At 43.3% G+C, this 17669-nt stretch overlaps 2 protein-coding genes across 2 annotated transcripts in view; one reads left to right on the top strand and one right to left on the bottom strand.

Annotated features, from left to right (window-relative positions):
• Positions 1 to 8027, bottom strand: part of tbce (tubulin folding cofactor E) — a 27505-nt gene extending 19478 nt beyond the window's left edge. Inside the window, exons 1-11 of the mRNA XM_034187644.1 lie at positions 7920 to 8027; positions 6308 to 6431; positions 6132 to 6216; positions 5855 to 6004; positions 5528 to 5613; positions 5082 to 5181; positions 2837 to 2939; positions 2063 to 2139; positions 1323 to 1415; positions 308 to 372; positions 14 to 78 (exon numbers count right to left, since the gene is read on the bottom strand). Coding sequence (XP_034043535.1) covers positions 14 to 78; positions 308 to 372; positions 1323 to 1415; positions 2063 to 2139; positions 2837 to 2939; positions 5082 to 5181; positions 5528 to 5613; positions 5855 to 6004; positions 6132 to 6216; positions 6308 to 6422 — 939 coding nt within the window. The 5' untranslated portion in view covers positions 6423 to 6431; positions 7920 to 8027. The remainder of the gene's footprint in view (positions 1 to 13; positions 79 to 307; positions 373 to 1322; positions 1416 to 2062; positions 2140 to 2836; positions 2940 to 5081; positions 5182 to 5527; positions 5614 to 5854; positions 6005 to 6131; positions 6217 to 6307; positions 6432 to 7919) is intronic.
• A 294-nt stretch (positions 8028 to 8321) lies between these two features.
• On the top strand, positions 8322 to 17098 carry rbm34 (RNA binding motif protein 34). Its single transcript, XM_034187645.1, has 11 exons — positions 8322 to 8458; positions 9753 to 9912; positions 10288 to 10406; positions 14464 to 14620; positions 15386 to 15445; positions 15526 to 15569; positions 15766 to 15849; positions 16201 to 16264; positions 16343 to 16385; positions 16459 to 16577; positions 16759 to 17098. Exons 1-11 carry the CDS (start codon positions 8439 to 8441, stop codon positions 17092 to 17094), a joined length of 1206 nt encoding a protein of 401 aa, XP_034043536.1. The 5' UTR covers positions 8322 to 8438; the 3' UTR covers positions 17095 to 17098.
• The last annotated feature ends 571 nt before the right edge of the window (positions 17099 to 17669 follow it).

Consider the following 17669-nt stretch of genomic DNA (forward strand, 5'->3'; position numbering starts at 1 on the left):
GTCTCAGACTGACCTCTGATATGTGGTTGTCATCCAGGTAGAGCCTTTTCAGTTGTGGAAACATGGAGGTTTTTGAGCCTATGGAGACAAAGATTAAAGCAGATGATCAGAGTCAAAGTCACATTTTACACAATAAAGTTTGACAAACAGACAAAGACAGAAACAGGAAAACCGTCACACTGCTCCACGTGCTGTCATCAAGCAGACACGGCTAACTTTAATTAGCATTAGTTAATCAGTTAACCGGGCACACTGGTTAGTTACAGGTCATGTGACAAAACAAACTGATAAAATGATGTCACTTCACCAGGAGGCGTGTCATCAAAGCGAATAGACGACAGTCCAGAGGTGGACAAGTTCAACGTCTCCAGGCTGGGGAAAATAAATAAATAAATAAATAAATAAATGAATTAACAGTTTTGTTAAAACACACACACACACACACACACACACACACACACACACACACACACACACACACACACACACACACACACACACACACACGAGGAGGATCTGGTCCTGAAAATCATGTGTTTTCATATTACAAAGAAATTAAATCTAAAGAAGATTTGTTGTATTTTTAGTTCATGACAAACACCAACATCACGTCATGTGACTCAGACAAGAAAGAGCTCATAATCCTCTTTAAAATACTGTATGTGCTCAAGTTCTACAAAAAAAAAAAAAAAAAAAGACCTGTCCTCTGCCTTTTCCACAGCATTCAAAGTAAAGATGGAGATCTTTGTGTCCGAGTCACTTCTTCAACAAAATACAAAAAGTTAGTGATTGAGTTTTATTCTGTAGGAACTGCACTTTATTTTTAATGAGTTTTACTACATTTTACTTTGTGAGGTGTTTTGCATGTTTTGTTGAAAACATCACATGAATAAATAATATTAAAACATTTTTCCTATTGACCCACCAATGACTATTTGTTTATTTTATTGTTTTTACAGTGTTGTATGTGTGACGCTCGAGATGACGTCAGCGGACTTCCTGTGTTTCTTCCCTTTTTACTTCTTTTTGGCTTTTTGCAGACTTCCTACATCAAACAAAACTTTTTTTTTTAACTCAAAAATCAATCAATCAACATCTGGCACTAGGACCCTTCCAGCAGTGCGGGCTGCAAACACTCCGCCCACTCCAGCAATCAGATGACCCCACTGGAAGCCACTCAGGAAGCCGAGAGCCACCAGAAAAGATGATGTCATCAGTCTCAATTCTTTATTTGTCTTCTGAGCAGAGTTGACTCCAACATGCACCAAACATTTGCCTGTTGCCGTGTGGTACTGCAGTATGTGGAAGTACCGGTTCTGTACCTGGGCAGAGCAGCCAGACTGAGCACGGTGTCCTGGACTAAGAGGTTATGGCTCACGTTCAGACTCCTCAGAGACTGCAGCACGTCCATCGGCCTGCAAAACCCACACAACTGTCAGTGATATGACTGCGTCGTCATGGTTACACCACAGGAGACATAATGGGGAACCACACAGAGGAAAAGAAAAAACCTTTAAAACAGCTTCACTGTTTGTTTTCACGTCATTTCTTCACAATAAAGCATTTTATTATTGATGTTGTAATTATTTCACGTCATTTCTTCACAATAAAGCATTTTATTATTAATGTTGTAATTATTTTATGTTGTTTTGTCACCTGCAGATGTTAAACAACCGTATTAACGGTCACAAAACCAAATGTCACCTCCATGTCCGTGTGGAGGGCGGAGCCTGCTAGTGTCTGAAAACACCATGTGACCTTTCGAGTCGCTAAAAATGTGTTAATATCACTGCAGCCAAAATGATTAATTATCATGAAAACAACACTACAGATGTTTCAACACTGTTAACGTCTGAGTTCTTTAGATTTTTAATGGTTAGCATATTCTTTTTAAGTGTAGCATCAGTTTATGCGTTTGCTTTTTTTAACAGTTAGCCTCAGTTTTATTATGTTTTATGTTAGCATCTTTTTAGTATAGCATCAGGTTTCGTTTTTATTTTTAATTTTTTTTTTAGCCGTTAGCATCAGTTCAGAATACACGCTAAAACCAGCAAAGCGTTACCTTGAAAGCTCTGTGATGTTGTTATTCTCCACGCACAATTCCTCCAGCTGTGGCCACATGGGGGCACACTCCAGGATCTAGCCAGTTGACAAGAACGGAAAACAACAAAACAAAACACATGATTAAAGAAAAAGTACAAAAAACTCAAATTACTTTTTGTAGATAATTTGAAGAAATATGACATGGCAATGTTCACGTCTGGGTCACAAGATGAATGCACACCACAGACATTGTACGTAAGATTTCGTATGTGATCCCTGAACGGGATCCAGTGGAGGTGCACATACAGCTCAGCTGTGTCACAGTCGGGACACGGCAGCAGGATTTGCTGCGCCTGACATTGTGACTTACCCTCGTACTCAACCCACTTCGAACGCACCTCAACAGTGGAGAGCGTGTGCTGTACATTCAGCCTGGCTGCACCAATCTACCCGACTGTTCGGCGCGCACCCAAATAGCTGTCAGAATGGCGGCCCCAGTTTTTGATCCGGTTTGGCATTCAGGCCCTTTCGGGCGCTAGTGTGAGGGGGATTTCGACATTCGAGGCGGCCGCACAACTGTGCCCGCCTGTTCGACTGCTCTGAGAATGCTGTCTGACGTTTCCAAATACACCTCCACACTCGCCGAGTGCAGTTCGAATTGTCATTCGGCCACGTTCGTGCTCGGTGTGACGAGTTGACACATGACACCACGCAAACTGGGCTGAACCAGAACACAGCAACCCGTTCCAGCGGAACCCAACAAGTCTGCAGCTTTCCTGTGTGAGGCGTTTACCTGTGGCCAGGTGAGGTGAGTGCCAATCAGAGACAGAACTTTGAGGTTGCTGAAGGCTGCAGACAGAGCCAAGGGGTCAGAGGGCAAACGCAGACTGTTATAGCTAAAAGAAAAACAAACAGTCAGTCAGTCAGCAGGCTAAGGTGATCTCAGAGGAACCAAGGACTCAAAGTCTCACCCACTGCGGTTTTTACAGGTCAGAATTATTTTGATAAGAAAAACAACATAAAAAACAAAAACATACTGTGTTACTCTTCAGACACGCCCATCGTTCAAACATTAAAAAAGGATGAATTATCAGCTTTAGGAGAGAAATTAATACAACTAAGAAGCACTTCAAGGTCCTGGAGTGACGGAACCAGTCTGCAGACCTGAACTTGACAGAAAATCTTTGGAGGGAGCTGAAACTCCAAACCTGAAAGATCTGGAGAAGATCTGTATGGAGGAGTGGACCAAAATCCCTACTGTAGTGTGTGAACTTGGTCAAGAACTACAGGAAACATCTGAACAAAGGTTTCTGTACCAAATATTAAGGTCTGTTTATCTATTGGATCAAATACTTATTTCATGCAATAAAATGCAAATTAATTATTTAAAAATCATACAATGTAATTTTCTGATTTTTTTTTATTTTGTCTCTCAAGTTGAGGTGAACCTACGATAAAACTTCTCTACATTCCCTCGACCTCTACATTCTTTGTAGGTGGAAAACTTGCAAAATCAACAGTGGATCAAATACTATTTGCCCATATGTACATAAGTATTCACAGTCTTTTCCATGAAGCTTAAAATTGAGCTCAGGTGCCTCCTGTTTCCACGATTATCCTTGACATTTTCTACAGTTTTAACTGAAGTCCACCCGGGATCAATTCAGTGACTGACAGGATTTGGAAAGTCACACACACCTGTCTACATATAAGGTCCCACAGTTGACAGTCAGAGCACAAACCAAGCATGAAGTCAAAGGAATTGTCTGTAGACCTCAGAGACAGGATTGTCTGGAGGCACAAATCTGGGGAAGGGTACAGAAACATTTCTGCTGCTTTGAAGGTCCCAATGAGCACAGTGGCCTCCATCATCTGTAAATGGAAGAAGTTCAGATCCACCAGGACTCTTCCTAGAGCTGGCAGCCCATCTAAACTGAGTGATTGGGGGAGAAGGACCTTAGTGAGGGAGGTGGCCAAGAACCCGATGGTCACTCTGTCAGAGCTCCAGCATTCCTCTGTGGAGAGAGGAGAACCTTCCAGAAGGACAACCATCTCTGCAGCAATCCACCAATCAGGCCTGTATGGTAGAGTGTCCAGACAGAAACCACTCCTTAGTAAAAGGCACATGGCAGCCCACCTGGAGTTTGACAAAAGGCACCTGAAGGACTCTCAGAACCAGGAGAAACAAAATTCTCTGGTCTGATGAGACAAAGATTGAATCTTTGGTGTCATGTTTGGAGGAAACCAGGCACCATCCCTTCAGTGAAGCATGGTGGTGGCAGCATCACGCTGTGGGGATGTTTTTCAGCAGCAGGAACTGGGAGACTAGTCAGGATTGAGGGAAAGATGAATGCAGCAATGTACAGAGACATCCTGGATGAAAACCTGCTCCAGAGCGCTCTTGACCTCAGACTGGGGCGATGGTTCATCTTTCAGCAGTACAATGACCCTAAGCACCAGTCAAGAATATCAAAGGAGTGGCGTCAGAGACAACTCTGTGAATGTCCTTGATGGCCCAGCCAGAGGCCCAGACCTGAATCTGACTGAACATCTCTGGAGAGACCTGAAAATGTCTGTGCACCGATGCTCCCCATCCAACCTGATGGAACTTGAGAGGTGCTGCAAAGAGGAATGGACCAACTGCCCAAAGATAGGTGCACCAAGCTTGTGGCATCATATTCAAGAAGACTTGAGGCTGGAATTGCCGCCAAAAGTGCATCAACAAAGTATTGAGCAAAGGCTGTGAATACTTATGGACATGTGACTCCTTAGTTTTTATTTTATTTTACTACATTTGCAAAAAAAAAAACTTTTTTCATTTTATCATTATGGGGTGTTGTGTGTAAAATTGTGAAGGGAAAAAATGAATGTACTCCATTTTGTAATAAGACTATAACATAACAAAATGTGGAAAATGTGTGAATCCTTTCCAGATGCACTGTAAAATAAACCATATAAAAGCCAAATAACATGTCCTTTGTGAGGTCACTGCAGGGCTGAATGTTGTGAGAAGAATGGAGGACAGACAGATACTGGACCTGAGCAACAGCTCTTTCAGTTTGTCCATCTGCTGCGTGATAGCAGCGACGTCCTCCCAGCTTGCCAGCAGTGTTTCACACATGTCGAGCCACTGCACATCTAAGCAAATCATTAAGGCAGAACCAAGAAGACATGTCTGACGATGCAGTCATCACCTCATCCTGAGTTTTTATTTCTGTTACACTTTTAAAGTTTTGGCTTCACTGAGAAAATCCTGCAAAATAAATTGTCAGTTATTAAAAAGAAAAATTTAAGCACATGTTTAATTATCTTCATATTTACTGTGGAACTGTGTTTGCTACTATAACTTAAGGTCACGATCCCTGTGGTCTTTTGTAAACACTTAAGTGCCAGAGAAACAAAAATAAAAATTCTGTATCTGAGCTTAATGAGAGGAACCAAATAACGCAACAAATGAAACTCACGATGAAATAAAAAAAGATACTGGGTGTGATTTTAGAGCTCCGTCTGTCAGCTCCGGGTCCGTTCACGTCGCTCCGATTCAGCAGCACCGAAGAAAGTTTCTCAAGACTACACACAGGATAAAGAAACCGTGTCAATCAAGAACAAGAAATTCTCACAGTGTGACAGCCTGACTGGCGACGGACGCCTCTTCACGGCTGAACGACTAAATCCTACAAACACGAGACACCTCAAGAAGAGACGTTCCAAAGACAAAACCCTCCATGTGACTTCAGGTGGAGGGTTTTGTTTCTTTGTGTTGTGACATTTTGAACAAACAGCATGAAGAACCCTTTGAGTCCAACGGTACCTGCGCTCCTTGAAGACCACTCCGCTGTGGATGAACTTGATGCTTGGGTCCACCTCTTCATCCCCCAGGTACGCCCGTCTCAACGCAGTCGCGTAGTCCACGCCAAAGTTCACTTTAGCTGGACGCACAAAGGAGCCTCCTGTAGGGCATCTGAAAGGACCAACAAAATTAATGACACAGAATCAGCAAGAACAAAGCATGGAGCAGGAACTAGCTCCTGAAAGTTCAGGAGTGTGTTCCTGCACTGGAAAGGTGACAGTGAAGAAGTGGTGAGAACCTGCAGGTGAAATACTGGACTCCATTGTGGCTGCCGGCGTGTTTGCCGCGGTCTGGATTGTCCCACTCGAGGCCAAGCCACAGTCCTGAAAACAAACATCAGCACCGTGTCTGACAACACCACCCCCTGGTGGAGATAATCAGTAAACAGTAATCACAGCAGCAGCGTCACCTGACCTGTAGTGGGTGGCACCTGGCCCACATACCGCACAGTGGCCCGCTCCCCATCGCAGGACACCCGCCTCCCCACCGCATCTACGGGGACCTCCAGCTCCACCTGGTCAACCCCCATCAAAGCCACCTGCCCAAAGACAAACACACACATGCACACACGTCAACACCAGCCTCTGAACACAAAGCTGCAGGAAACATGAAACACACAGACATGATGATGAAGAACAGGAAGGCGATGTGTGTTCGATCTTCTGTGGAGGACCAGACTGACAAGACATCAAACAGGACAGAACTACACCCAGAGGGTGGCAGCACTGAGCACAACTGCTCTAAAACACTGAAGAAGCAGCAGCTTGTGGCAGCACTGGTCAGGTCAAGACTGGGAGCACCACAGAACTGCCCCAGGTCCTGGATGGCAACCAGCCCAACCCCACTTCTCCAAAGTAACCATCTATCGGCGGCAACCAGGTAACGCGTGGGCACGTGTCCTTGGCCTGGCAGCGTGTGGGCGTGTCCTTGTCCTTCTCCAGTCTCTGGGGTCCCCCACACTGAGACACCTGTGTGCTGGATCATGTCCAGAGAAACACTACATGGACTAAATGTTGTGTCTGATATTCCCTCACAGTGTCTGTGATCCTCCTCATCTGAGTCTCACTAAGTTCACTGGACACAAAGTCATTCCAGCAGGACCTCCATAGAGACCTGGAACCAAAGACATCCAGTCCTTAGCTCACTAGTTAGAGTCCAAGTCTAACAACCAGACAGCAAACCAGGCAGCACCACGACCCCAAAGACTTGGGCCTTCATTCTTCTGAAAGATATCTGCATTACCAAACATCTGTGACCTTTGACCTCATGGCTCCATAAGAACTTCTCATGCATCTGTGGATCTCAAAGGTCAAAAACCCTCACTCAGCTTAGAATCCACTGATCCCGCAAAGGTCAATGTCAGTAAACTTAAGCACCTAATATAAATCACTGATTTCCACAACCCGACCCAACACCCAGTCCACGCAAAAACTGAACAGTGTAGGAGCCGGTACATGTCCCTGAGGAACACCAGGTTGGAGACTAAGCCCCCACTCTTCAGCCCTCACAGAACCTGGATATGATGCCCACAAACTTTCTGGGGATCCCACAAATTCTCGTGTGTCTCAAAGATCATCTGGAGATCAATGGAATCAAACTCTTCATGACAAATCAACAGAAACTCGCAGACGACGTGATCGATGAGTTCTTACAGCGAAGGGTTAAAAACTGCTTCAAATGCGTTTTCACTCAGTTAAGCGCTGCCTTAATATTTGACTGTCAGCAACGTTCAAAGAATCGACGTAAAAGCATCTCAACACTAGGTGGCGCTAAATAACCACCGACATCAAGATTACCACAAAAACTAAATAAAAACAAAAACACAAACATATCTGTGTTAATTCCCTGTTAGACATAAAACCGGTTTATAATGTTTAAAAAAACATTCATAAACGAGTGTTTTGTTAATTAGACAGAGTTCCAGGAACAAAGTCACCCACGTTTATCAGAATAATAAACGATAAAACTCAACCTTTAATCTGCCTCCTGAAAATACAAAGAAGACGACAAACATTCTAAAACTGACCTTCTCCGTTATACGCTGTTTCCTTATTTTTCTGCTAACAAGTAACGAAGCTGTTTCAGCTACTTCTGCGAGAAAACTGACGGCTGGAAAAGCAGCGTTTCATCTAACTACCGCCACCGCCTGGACAAACTGAGATCAGCAAAAAACAAAACAAAACAAACGAAAAAAAAAACAGTCATACCGGAAAAGACGCATTTCAACGCTGCGCAAGTTTCCGGTAAAATGTTTCCAACTACGAACGTAAAATTTAAATTAAAAAAAAAATTTTCTATTTGTTCTGCAATGTATTTTAGATCATATTTTTTTTTTTGTGTCAAATCATCGTTGGAAAACCACGATGATTTGACAAAGACAAATTATGGGAACGTCGTGCAACTGTGATCATGTTCACTGGGAGAAGAATTCTTCGGTACACAGCTGATTCACGGGGACAGAGAACGTGCAAATGTTTAATTTTAGTTTTGAAATTATTTAAAAACGTCGTCAGTTTGAGTTCTGATGCGACGGAAATAAAAGAGAATGAAGAAGAAACAGCGCAGGTTTGTTTACAGACAACAAAACAAAAATCAGAGTTTTAACGAAAAAAAAAACGATTTCGTTGTTTTTACAAAATAAAGTCTCAAATCAGAGTTCGTCAAAAAATGAGTTAAAACGAGATTATATTTCGTCTGAAAGTGCGTATTTGGCCTAAAACAGTTTGAACCCCGTTTGATTTTAAACAACTGCTGTAAAATCTAGTCATAAATTAAATAAATAAAATAAGTTAAAAAATAAGTATAAATGAAATAAATTAATAAGTAAAACAATAAAATTAATAAATAAAACAAATTACATAAAAATAATAAATAAAAATGTCAAATGACAAGGATTTGTTTTAGGTGTACATGAAACAAATATTGAATGTTTTTCATTCGTGCAATAGAAAGAATATTTCATGACGTGAAAGATGAAATGTTCCATTTAACAAGGCCCAGTGTTTTAATGTTTAACGGAACCAAAGTTTGCTTCCTTAGTTTCACTCCGACGCTTTTCACAGTGACGTTCCTGTACCACTAGTTAACATGCCGCTACCATCTCTGTAAGATGTCTGTAAATCACTTCAGAGATTTTATGATTACAAAAACAGCCTTTTACATTTTAAAGTGTTTATTTCTCACTAGCTTTTACAAAATATGTGAGAAAAGTCAGATTTATACAGAAAAGCTTAAACGCATTTTACACCATCTTGGTTCATTTTGTTTGAGTGAGCAGCCTGCTGACCTCGTGCTGCCTTTTCACTCTGATTAGCTGTTGCCGTGTTGCGTTCCTCAGTATTTGTGTAACATGGAGTTCTTGTTGTGGCCCCACCTAGCTGGTGGCAGAGCAACCGTAGTCTCTCGTCGCTTGCTATAACTGAAAATGAACAACATGTGGTCACTTTACTGCTGTCACTTGTAGCTGAGGTGACGTTCGGGTTGGGGAGTTCGAACTCCTGTCACCACCGAAGATAAAACATGAAGACAAAGAAAATCATGACCGGCAACAGCATAGTGCAGTCTGCAGCCTAACCACTAGATGGCATTAAATCCTACACAATGTAGCTTTAAATGGCTGTTTTGAGGATTTACAGTTTCCACTTTCTGAATGTTTATTTTGTGCCGTCACATTAAAAATATGAAGTCGTGCTGCAGACTGGAAATATTGTGAGTGTTCAGTTCAACAGTTTTTGTTTCTGTTTAATGCCAGGCACGGTGCAAATACGTGTCTCGTCCTCGTTCTGGCATTTTGTCCTTGTAAAGATGGACGCTGTCAAGATTTTCTTCCTTCTCTCTTAAACATGGGTCACTCATCCAGTGGCGCGGCACAGCCCAATGAGCCGTCAGCAGACTACGTGGTTGGTCAGGTGTCGGGAAGCTTGTTCCAGAAGAACTCTGCAGGATCCGGATCGCTGTTGGGTTTATTCAGCAGCAGTGCCACGCCAGGGGCACCGGTTCTGTTTCAGCCTGCACCCAAGGTACGTCACTGCGTGGGTTGTGACCTCAGCCTGAGCGCCAGGCTGCAGGTTTACCCTCCAACTGTCTGGTTTCTGTGATGAGGTCACATGTGGTAAATGGCGTGAATGGTATATAGCGCTTTTCCATCTGCATCAGAAGATCAAAGTGCTTTACAATTATGCCTCACATTCACCCCAATGTCAGGATGCTGCCATACAAGGTTCTCACTACACAGCAGGAGCAATAGGGGATTAAGGACCTTGCCCAAGGGCCCTTAGTGATTTTCCAGTCAGGCAGGGATTTGAACCAAGGATCTTCTGGTCTCAAGCCCAACACCTTAACCACTAGACCATCACCTCCCATGTGTGATATTTTACTGTCTGTTTCCATGGCAGCCTGTTCAGAAGAGCACAGAGGCACCACAGAAGAACCCAGAGGTCAAAGGTCAGCACAGCCAGATGCAGAAGAAGGTCCCCAAAGAGAAAACAGCAGCTGAACAAAAGCTGGGAAACAGGTAATGATCCAAAGACCAGGGGCCTCATGTACAAAGACCTGCATGGATTTCTTACTCAAACATGGCAAATGCCAAAACCCTGAAACTGTCATATGCACAAAAATATCCAGACTTATTCAGTTGTGCCTACACATGGATCCAAGCACATTCCGTTTGTACATTCCAAACAGTGTGGAATTGAGTGCACATGCAGAAGTACCAAACTCCTCCCTTTCCACACCCCTATCTAAATATAAGTGTATTTAAATAGGCCCTGGGAGCTGGGATTGCACACCATCAGATCAGACAACATGAACACAGAAAAGAAATTATACTGAGTGTGAGCTACAGATGACTGGACATGATGTGGAGACACGCAGGGATAGTTTATTTGGGGCCTTGTCAAAAAGAATAAACACGAAACGCAAAAATGTTAGTGGGAGCGTGCGTGTGTGCGCGCACGTGCGCGCGTGTGTGTGAGAGGCCATAAACGCTGTGGGCTCAGAGTAGCACACACACTGAAGTTAACAAAAATGAGGTGCGCCACGGCTGACAGTGTGTGACATCACAACTTTACACGTGTTTATTGACAAATAACACGGGGAGACAATCAGATGCCTGTTAAAAATCTGCAGCTCTAGTTTCAAGGTAAAAAAATACATTAACAATAATAACAGGACTGGGCAAGTTAATGCGTTAATTAATTAATGCCAACATTTTTTTTAATTGCACATTAACGCAGTTTTTTTTATTTTGTTTGTTTGTTTTTTTAATCAGTGGAGTACTTTGAGTCTTAAATATGACCTAAATGCAGCACACACAGCTGATGCCAGCAAATCATTCAATTAAACACGCGCGAGGCTTCGGCACACTACGTTAGATGCAGCGTGTGGGAGAACTATCAGGGCTGTGAAAACTCCGTTGATTTCATCATGGGGAGGTGGGGGGCGGGGTGTTTGTGTTGTACTCTTTAATTGTGATCGTTACTGAGTTTTTAAAATGCTTATCGCAAAGCGTTCTTTTTTTTTTTTTTTTACGACATCATGCAAGTTTTATAAGTCCGCAGACACTGATCTGTGTGTTACAGATAGAAACCAGTTTCCTCGGATTCGCGGAGTTTCGAGGAGAATAAATGCCACTCAAAGCCTGGCTGTTACGACAGTTGTCGTAAAGCGGGACTTGTTGGTTGCTGTGGTGACACTGTGTGGCTCCTGTGCGAAGCTTAGCTAAATGTGGACATCGCAAACTTTTAGAACTTTCAAGTTTTTAAAAGAAGAATTTTGCAGCATGTCTGTGTCACAGAGCGACATCAGACAGAGAGAAGATGGCGAGAAAGACAGTTTGAAAAAGTCTGATAAGGACAAGAATCTGTGGAATTGTCGCTGGCTTCATCAACACACCTGAAAGATAAACAGGAAAAGCGAACTGGTAAGAATTTTTTTCTCTCTGGAAAATAAACATTGTGCTGTTCAAACAGAATTTCAGAAAAGATTATGTGCCTTTTTTTTTCTTTCATTAATCTAGACTTTCTTTGATTGAAAAAAAGACATTGTGACTTTGAATTAATTTAGGCTACATGAATTTACACAACAATGTAAATTAGTTTTTATTAATATAGACTTTTTCATGGGGAAAAAAGACATTGTGGCTTTGAGTGGATTTACAGGAATTTACACAAGAATATGTGACTTTTTACTATAAGGTATGTTATTGATATTTTACCCTGATTTTTAAAATATTCTACAAGCTTTAGCTGTGGTTTTGACATGGTTAACAGTCTTTTCAGTCTTCATGAATTTCATGTAGTTTAATTGTTCTGAGTTAATGCATAATTGGTTTACAATTAAAGGAAAATCATTCCAGGTCCTATTTCTATGTCATATTCTGTTATTTCAACATCATCATTGACAGGTCAAATAAAAGGTTGAATATAGGATCATTTAAATATGCACTAATTTTGAGATTTGTTCTTCCAGGAGATGTTGAAAATGTATCAGTAGATGAAAATTTAATTTGGTTTCTGGGACCCCACAAGGCCCTAGACCCCGGTTCCTCGGGGGGGCAGACCCCCTGTGAATTTTCCTCGGATTTCACAATTTTCATTTCACAGCCCTGAACAAGCAAGAGAAGCTCGCAAATGCAACAGCGAAATGGATTACTACAGACTGCAGTCGGTCTGAGAGACATTCTGAGAATCGCAACAAATGATGGCACGTATGAGTTTCCCTCAACGCACCATAAAGGAGAAGACTCCAAAAGCCACAACTTTACAATGTGCACTGCTGTTGCTCTCACTGGGGCGACTGGACATCACTGGGTAATTTTACAGTGTAATTTAGCGTATTTTGTTTTTTTCTTCTTGGTGGTGGGACAAAGCAGGTTGAGAAACTCACCCAGAGCAGACAGACACTGAGGGACTTCTTAAAACCCCCTTAAAGAAAAAAACCCTCTTTAAAAAAACACTAACAAGTAACTTCCATCATAAGGAATTAACACATTTCCAGACGTCATCTTCCAAAACAAGGGTGTCATGTGGAGAACAGTTTTCAGCTGTGATGATGAATCCTGGGAACAGGTCAGATTAAAAGACTTTCTTTGATCTGTGAGCCGGGTTCTAAAGTTTTAGCTTTCATTGGTAGCTCCACGTTTTCTTCTCCATTTTTTTGTAGAAGCGTTACAGCGCTACATACAGGCCTGGCATGTGTACTACAGCATTTTCACACGGTTTCACTGGATCTGTGAGAACTGAGATATTTCTTGAATGGAACACTTTTTGAAAATGACAAAGAAAAAGCTTGTATAGGAGAAGTTCAGTTTCAGTGTAGACAAGGCCTTAATAACATGGGATGAAATTAAATTAAAATAATAAATGATGCTTTCCTTTATATGGCAGAACATTTCAAATAAAATTGTGCTATACGCTACTTTTGAATTCATTTTTGGATGTTGTGTATAACAATGCAATTAATCATGAAAATCATGCGATTAATCACAATTAAAGTTTTTAATCGCTGTCAGCTCTACATAATAACAAAAAACATATTTGAATGTGCATATGCCCAAATGTGCCTACACTGGTTTTCATTCAGAGCAATTACACGCATAAACTACTTACTCACTTAGCAGCCAGCCATTGCGCTATGTGCCAGCCTCTAGCCTGTTCCCAACCCAATGCATTTGCGCATCACATATGATTTGAACATTAATAGAATGAAAATGTTTCCTTTTAACAAAAAGAAATTCATCATGTGATGGCGCCTTTATAGCAACATGTGTGCAGTCAGTAGCTCCGATCACATCCAGGAAATTGGCTCTCGCTACAAATTCAGCTTTAATGTTGGAATGTGATGTACCTGGATGACATTCAGATGATTGCGTTCCACACAGCTGGTGGCTCGGCTCAAGGTTGACTGGCACACTCCTGACCGATCAGCCAGCTCCAGCTGGAATGCCCATTTCCAGGATGCCCAACGCGGTCAGCACCTGTGTAGGCACAGACAACCCCTGGCTCCTCGCCGTATTGCGCTCTGGGCCGGCCAGAGTTCTGCGCACAACTCTAGTAACAGTGCCCTTGGTAATCTAAACCGGCTTATGAGCCAATTATCATCATTTGTAATGAAATCCTCACGTTCCCTGAATACACGCTCACGTTGGATTGCACCATTTGCAAGGTCCTCTAACACTGCTAACGCAGCCAGTGTTAGCGCCATTTTACACATCACTGTGCGCATGTTTTTATATCCACCCATATAACTGCAAACTCGTGGGTGTGTTAATGTTCATCATTGTGTCTCTGATGTTCCTCATCACTCTGATGACTTCATGTTTTCACACTATTAACGGTTCCCAGCATCACCTCTACGTGTCGCCAGAGGAACAATAGCTGTAGAAACGTGTGGACGCCGGCAGGATTTGTGCGTGATGCACCGCACATTTCACTTTTGATACATCTGAACACTGTCGTGGAGACAGACGGACGCCACGTTTTTGTGCGTATGCAGCCTTTGTACATGCAGCCCCTGAAGTCCAAACTTCTGGACCCTGTGAGTTGTTTAACGAGCTGTGGGTGTGTCCTCAGGGAGAGCGCCCTCCTGAAGGCTGACGACGACGAGCGAGAGGAGACGAGGCGCGGCAGTCAGAAGACGAGGAGGATGAAGGCCAGCAGAGAGGAGGAGACGAGGAAGAGCCAGAGGACCGTGTTCGTCGGCAACCTGCCACACACCTGCACCAAAAAGGTCTAAAGGTCAACGTGATGGACGGAGACCTTTCTTTGATTGACACATTAAAATGAGATTAAAATATTACATCTTAACATAGTGAGGGAAGCCACCAAGACAGCTCTGAAGGAGTTCCAAGGTCGCGCAGCTGTGAATGGAGACAACACAGACAGATGGCGGTGTGAAGTCTAGGCTCGCGTGTGTCGGAGGGCAGACGGCGGTGTGAAGTCTAGGCTCGCGTGTGTCGGAGGGCAGACGGCGGTGTGAAGTCTAGGCTCGCGTGTGTCGGAGGGCAGACGGCGGTGTGAAGTCTAGGCTCGCGTGTGTCGGAGGGCAGACGGCGGTTGTGAAGTCTAGGCTCGCGTGTGTCGGAGGGCAGACGGCGGTGTGAAGCCTAGGCTCGCGTGTGTCGGAGGGCAGACTGCGTGTGTGAAGCCTAGGCTCGCGTGTGTCGGAGGGCAGACGGCGGTGTGAAGCCTAGGCTCGCGTGTGTCGGAGGGCAGACGGCGGTGTGAAGCCTAGGCTCGCGTGTGTCGGAGGGCAGACGGCGGTGTGAAGCCTAGGCTCGCGTGTGTCGGAGGGCAGACGGCGGTGTGAAGCCTAGGCTCGCGTTTGTCGGAGGGCAGACGGCGGTTGTGAAGCCTAGGCTCGCGTGTGTCGGAGGGCAGACGGCGGTGTGAAGCCTAGGCTCGCGTGTGTCGGAGGGCAGACGGCGGTGTGAAGCCTAGGCTCGCGTGTGTGTGTCATTTCTGGAATTAAAGAAGCTGTTTTTTTCTGTTTCAGATGTTGCAGAACTTCTTCAGGGACGCCGGACGCATTGAGTCCATCCGCTTTCGCTCTGTGGTAAAAACAAACAAACACAGTAACAAACATAAGCACTCTGATGCTCGTGGTCACGTGATGTCTTTTGCTCCGCCCTGAAGGTTCGAGAGGATCTAAAAATGTCCCGAAAAGTGGCAGCTATCACGTATGTCTCAGATTTCCCATAATTCCGCTTAATGATACTAATCTTCAAATAGTTCAACTTTCTCATTGTTCACTAAGTCCTGCCCACTTTCTGACTGTCCAATCAAATTAAGGCTCATTTAAAAAAGTGTAGTTTTAATCCGCCCTCTGTGACATCACAGATGTTAATGAGAAACTGTTTTTATTTTTGATCACAGACGCAAAGTTCATCCGAAGAAGCAAAATCTGAACGCGTACGTGGTCTTTAAGCACGAGGATGGAGTCGTCAAGGCGCTGGACAGGTACTGTGACCACCGGGGGCAGCACCACATCCAAACTGCTTTGATCGAGAAGTAAAGAAGACGTGATGCTGCCCATGTTTGTGTACATTAGCCACGCCCAGTACTGTCACTCTTTTTTACTGTAAACAATCGCTGCTCTTTTGATGATCAAAGCGTTTGTTGGGAAACAAAAAGTTGAGTTCCTTTAACGTGAGCGTTACATGTTTCACATCCTGCCTGCAGCAGCTAACGCACAATGTAAGAAAGCCAACCCTGATTATGGCTGTTTGAACTCACACGTCATCTGTTGCCAGGCAGGAAAACAGCTGTATGATGACCCCTGACTGATTTTTTTTTTTTTTTTTTTTTAAGGAACTGTTTGGAGATTGAGAAAGATTTTTACATCAGAGTGGACAGAATAACCGGCAGCTCTTCAGTAAGGCGCCGCCCACCACAGTCCACACTTTAAACTGTAGCCACAAATATTATTAATTTTTTTTTTTTTTTTTTGCAGCATGACCACAAACGCTCCGTGTTTGTAGGGAATCTGTCCTTTGGTGAGTCAGCGCCTCCCGGTGGTGATGTTGTGAAACTAAGCATTTGTGTTGAAATTAAATCCAGTGTTTGCAGAAATTAAAGAACTGGCATTTCGGCGTCATTTTGAAGAGTGCGGAAACGTGGAGGCGGTGCGACTTGTGCGTGACAAGAACACTGGTCTGGGGAAAGGATTTGGTTACGTCCTGTTTGAGGTACTGAACCCAGAACCATGAAGGCACATTGATCAGGATCAGAGCACAAAAATAAAACTTAAAATTAATAAATGACGCTGAAGCTGAACGTTGGCGAACGTGACATATGAGCACATCGAGCAGAATCACTGACACAAAGTAAAAAAAAAAAAACCAAATGTTTTTTTTCCTCTGTTCTCAGAGCGCTGACTCGGTCCAGCTGGCACTGAAACTGGACGGTTCCAAACTGGAGGGCCGAACCATCCGGGTCAAAAGGTCGGTGAAGAAGGAAAAGCAGAAGAAAAAGACAGAGGTCAGAGGCCCTGCAAAGGGTCAGGGCAGGGGCTCCACCAGGGCCCCGGGGCCGGAGAGAGGAGGCGGTCGTGGAGGATTTAAGCCTCAGAGATTCTGTGGAAACCAACAGAGATCATCACAAAGCTCCACCTCCTTTAAAGGGCAGATGGTGGATCACCAGAAAAAGATGAAAAAGAAAGGACTGAAAAATAAAGTGAAGACAAAGAAAGCCGTTCACATCTGAGAGGAACTGGATCCACGTCAGCACAGTCTGGGTTCCAGATCAGTGGTCCAGAAAATGAACAATATTAAAAGTGAGCATTTAGTGACTCTCGCTGAATGACGTCAGTTCATTATGTTTATTAACAGCTGCAGTTTCTTTCAAATTCTTTTACTGCTTGAGTTTACTGGGGGTTTTTTTCATACAAAACTCTATTAAACATCTCAAACTGATTTCAGACTTTGTGATACAAAAGGGGCGGAGCCAGAAAAGTTGTTTTATTTTACTCTGTAGAGCAGGTAGCTGATTGGATGAGTTGTCAGTCTGCTGTTACAGTAGTGTTCAGAATAATAGTAGTGCTATGAGACTAAAAGATTAATCCAGGTTTTGAGTATATTTCTTATTGTTACATGGGAAACAAGGTACCAGTAGATTCAGTAGATTCTCACAAATCCAACAAGACCAAGCATTCATGATATGCACACTCTTAAGGCTATGAAATTAGGCTATTAGTAAAAAAAAAGTAGAAAAGGGGGTGTTCACAATAATAGTAGCATCTGCTGTTGACGCTACAAACTCAAAACTATTATGTTCAAACT

Source organism: Thalassophryne amazonica, chromosome 15, assembly GCF_902500255.1.
Source record: "Thalassophryne amazonica chromosome 15, fThaAma1.1, whole genome shotgun sequence".
In the NCBI taxonomy this organism is placed as follows: Eukaryota; Metazoa; Chordata; class Actinopteri; order Batrachoidiformes; family Batrachoididae; genus Thalassophryne; species Thalassophryne amazonica.

Excerpts from the sequence above, each read along its gene's own strand:
- rbm34 (XM_034187645.1), top strand. The coding sequence starts at position 8,439 with ATGAAGAAGAAACAGCGCAG. Across the intron at positions 9,913-10,287 it reads TGTTTCAGCCTGCACCCAAG|CCTGTTCAGAAGAGCACAGA; the intron begins GTACGTCACTGC and ends TTTCCATGGCAG. Across the intron at positions 15,850-16,200 it reads GTCGTCAAGGCGCTGGACAG|GAACTGTTTGGAGATTGAGA; the intron begins GTACTGTGACCA and ends TTTTTTTTTAAG.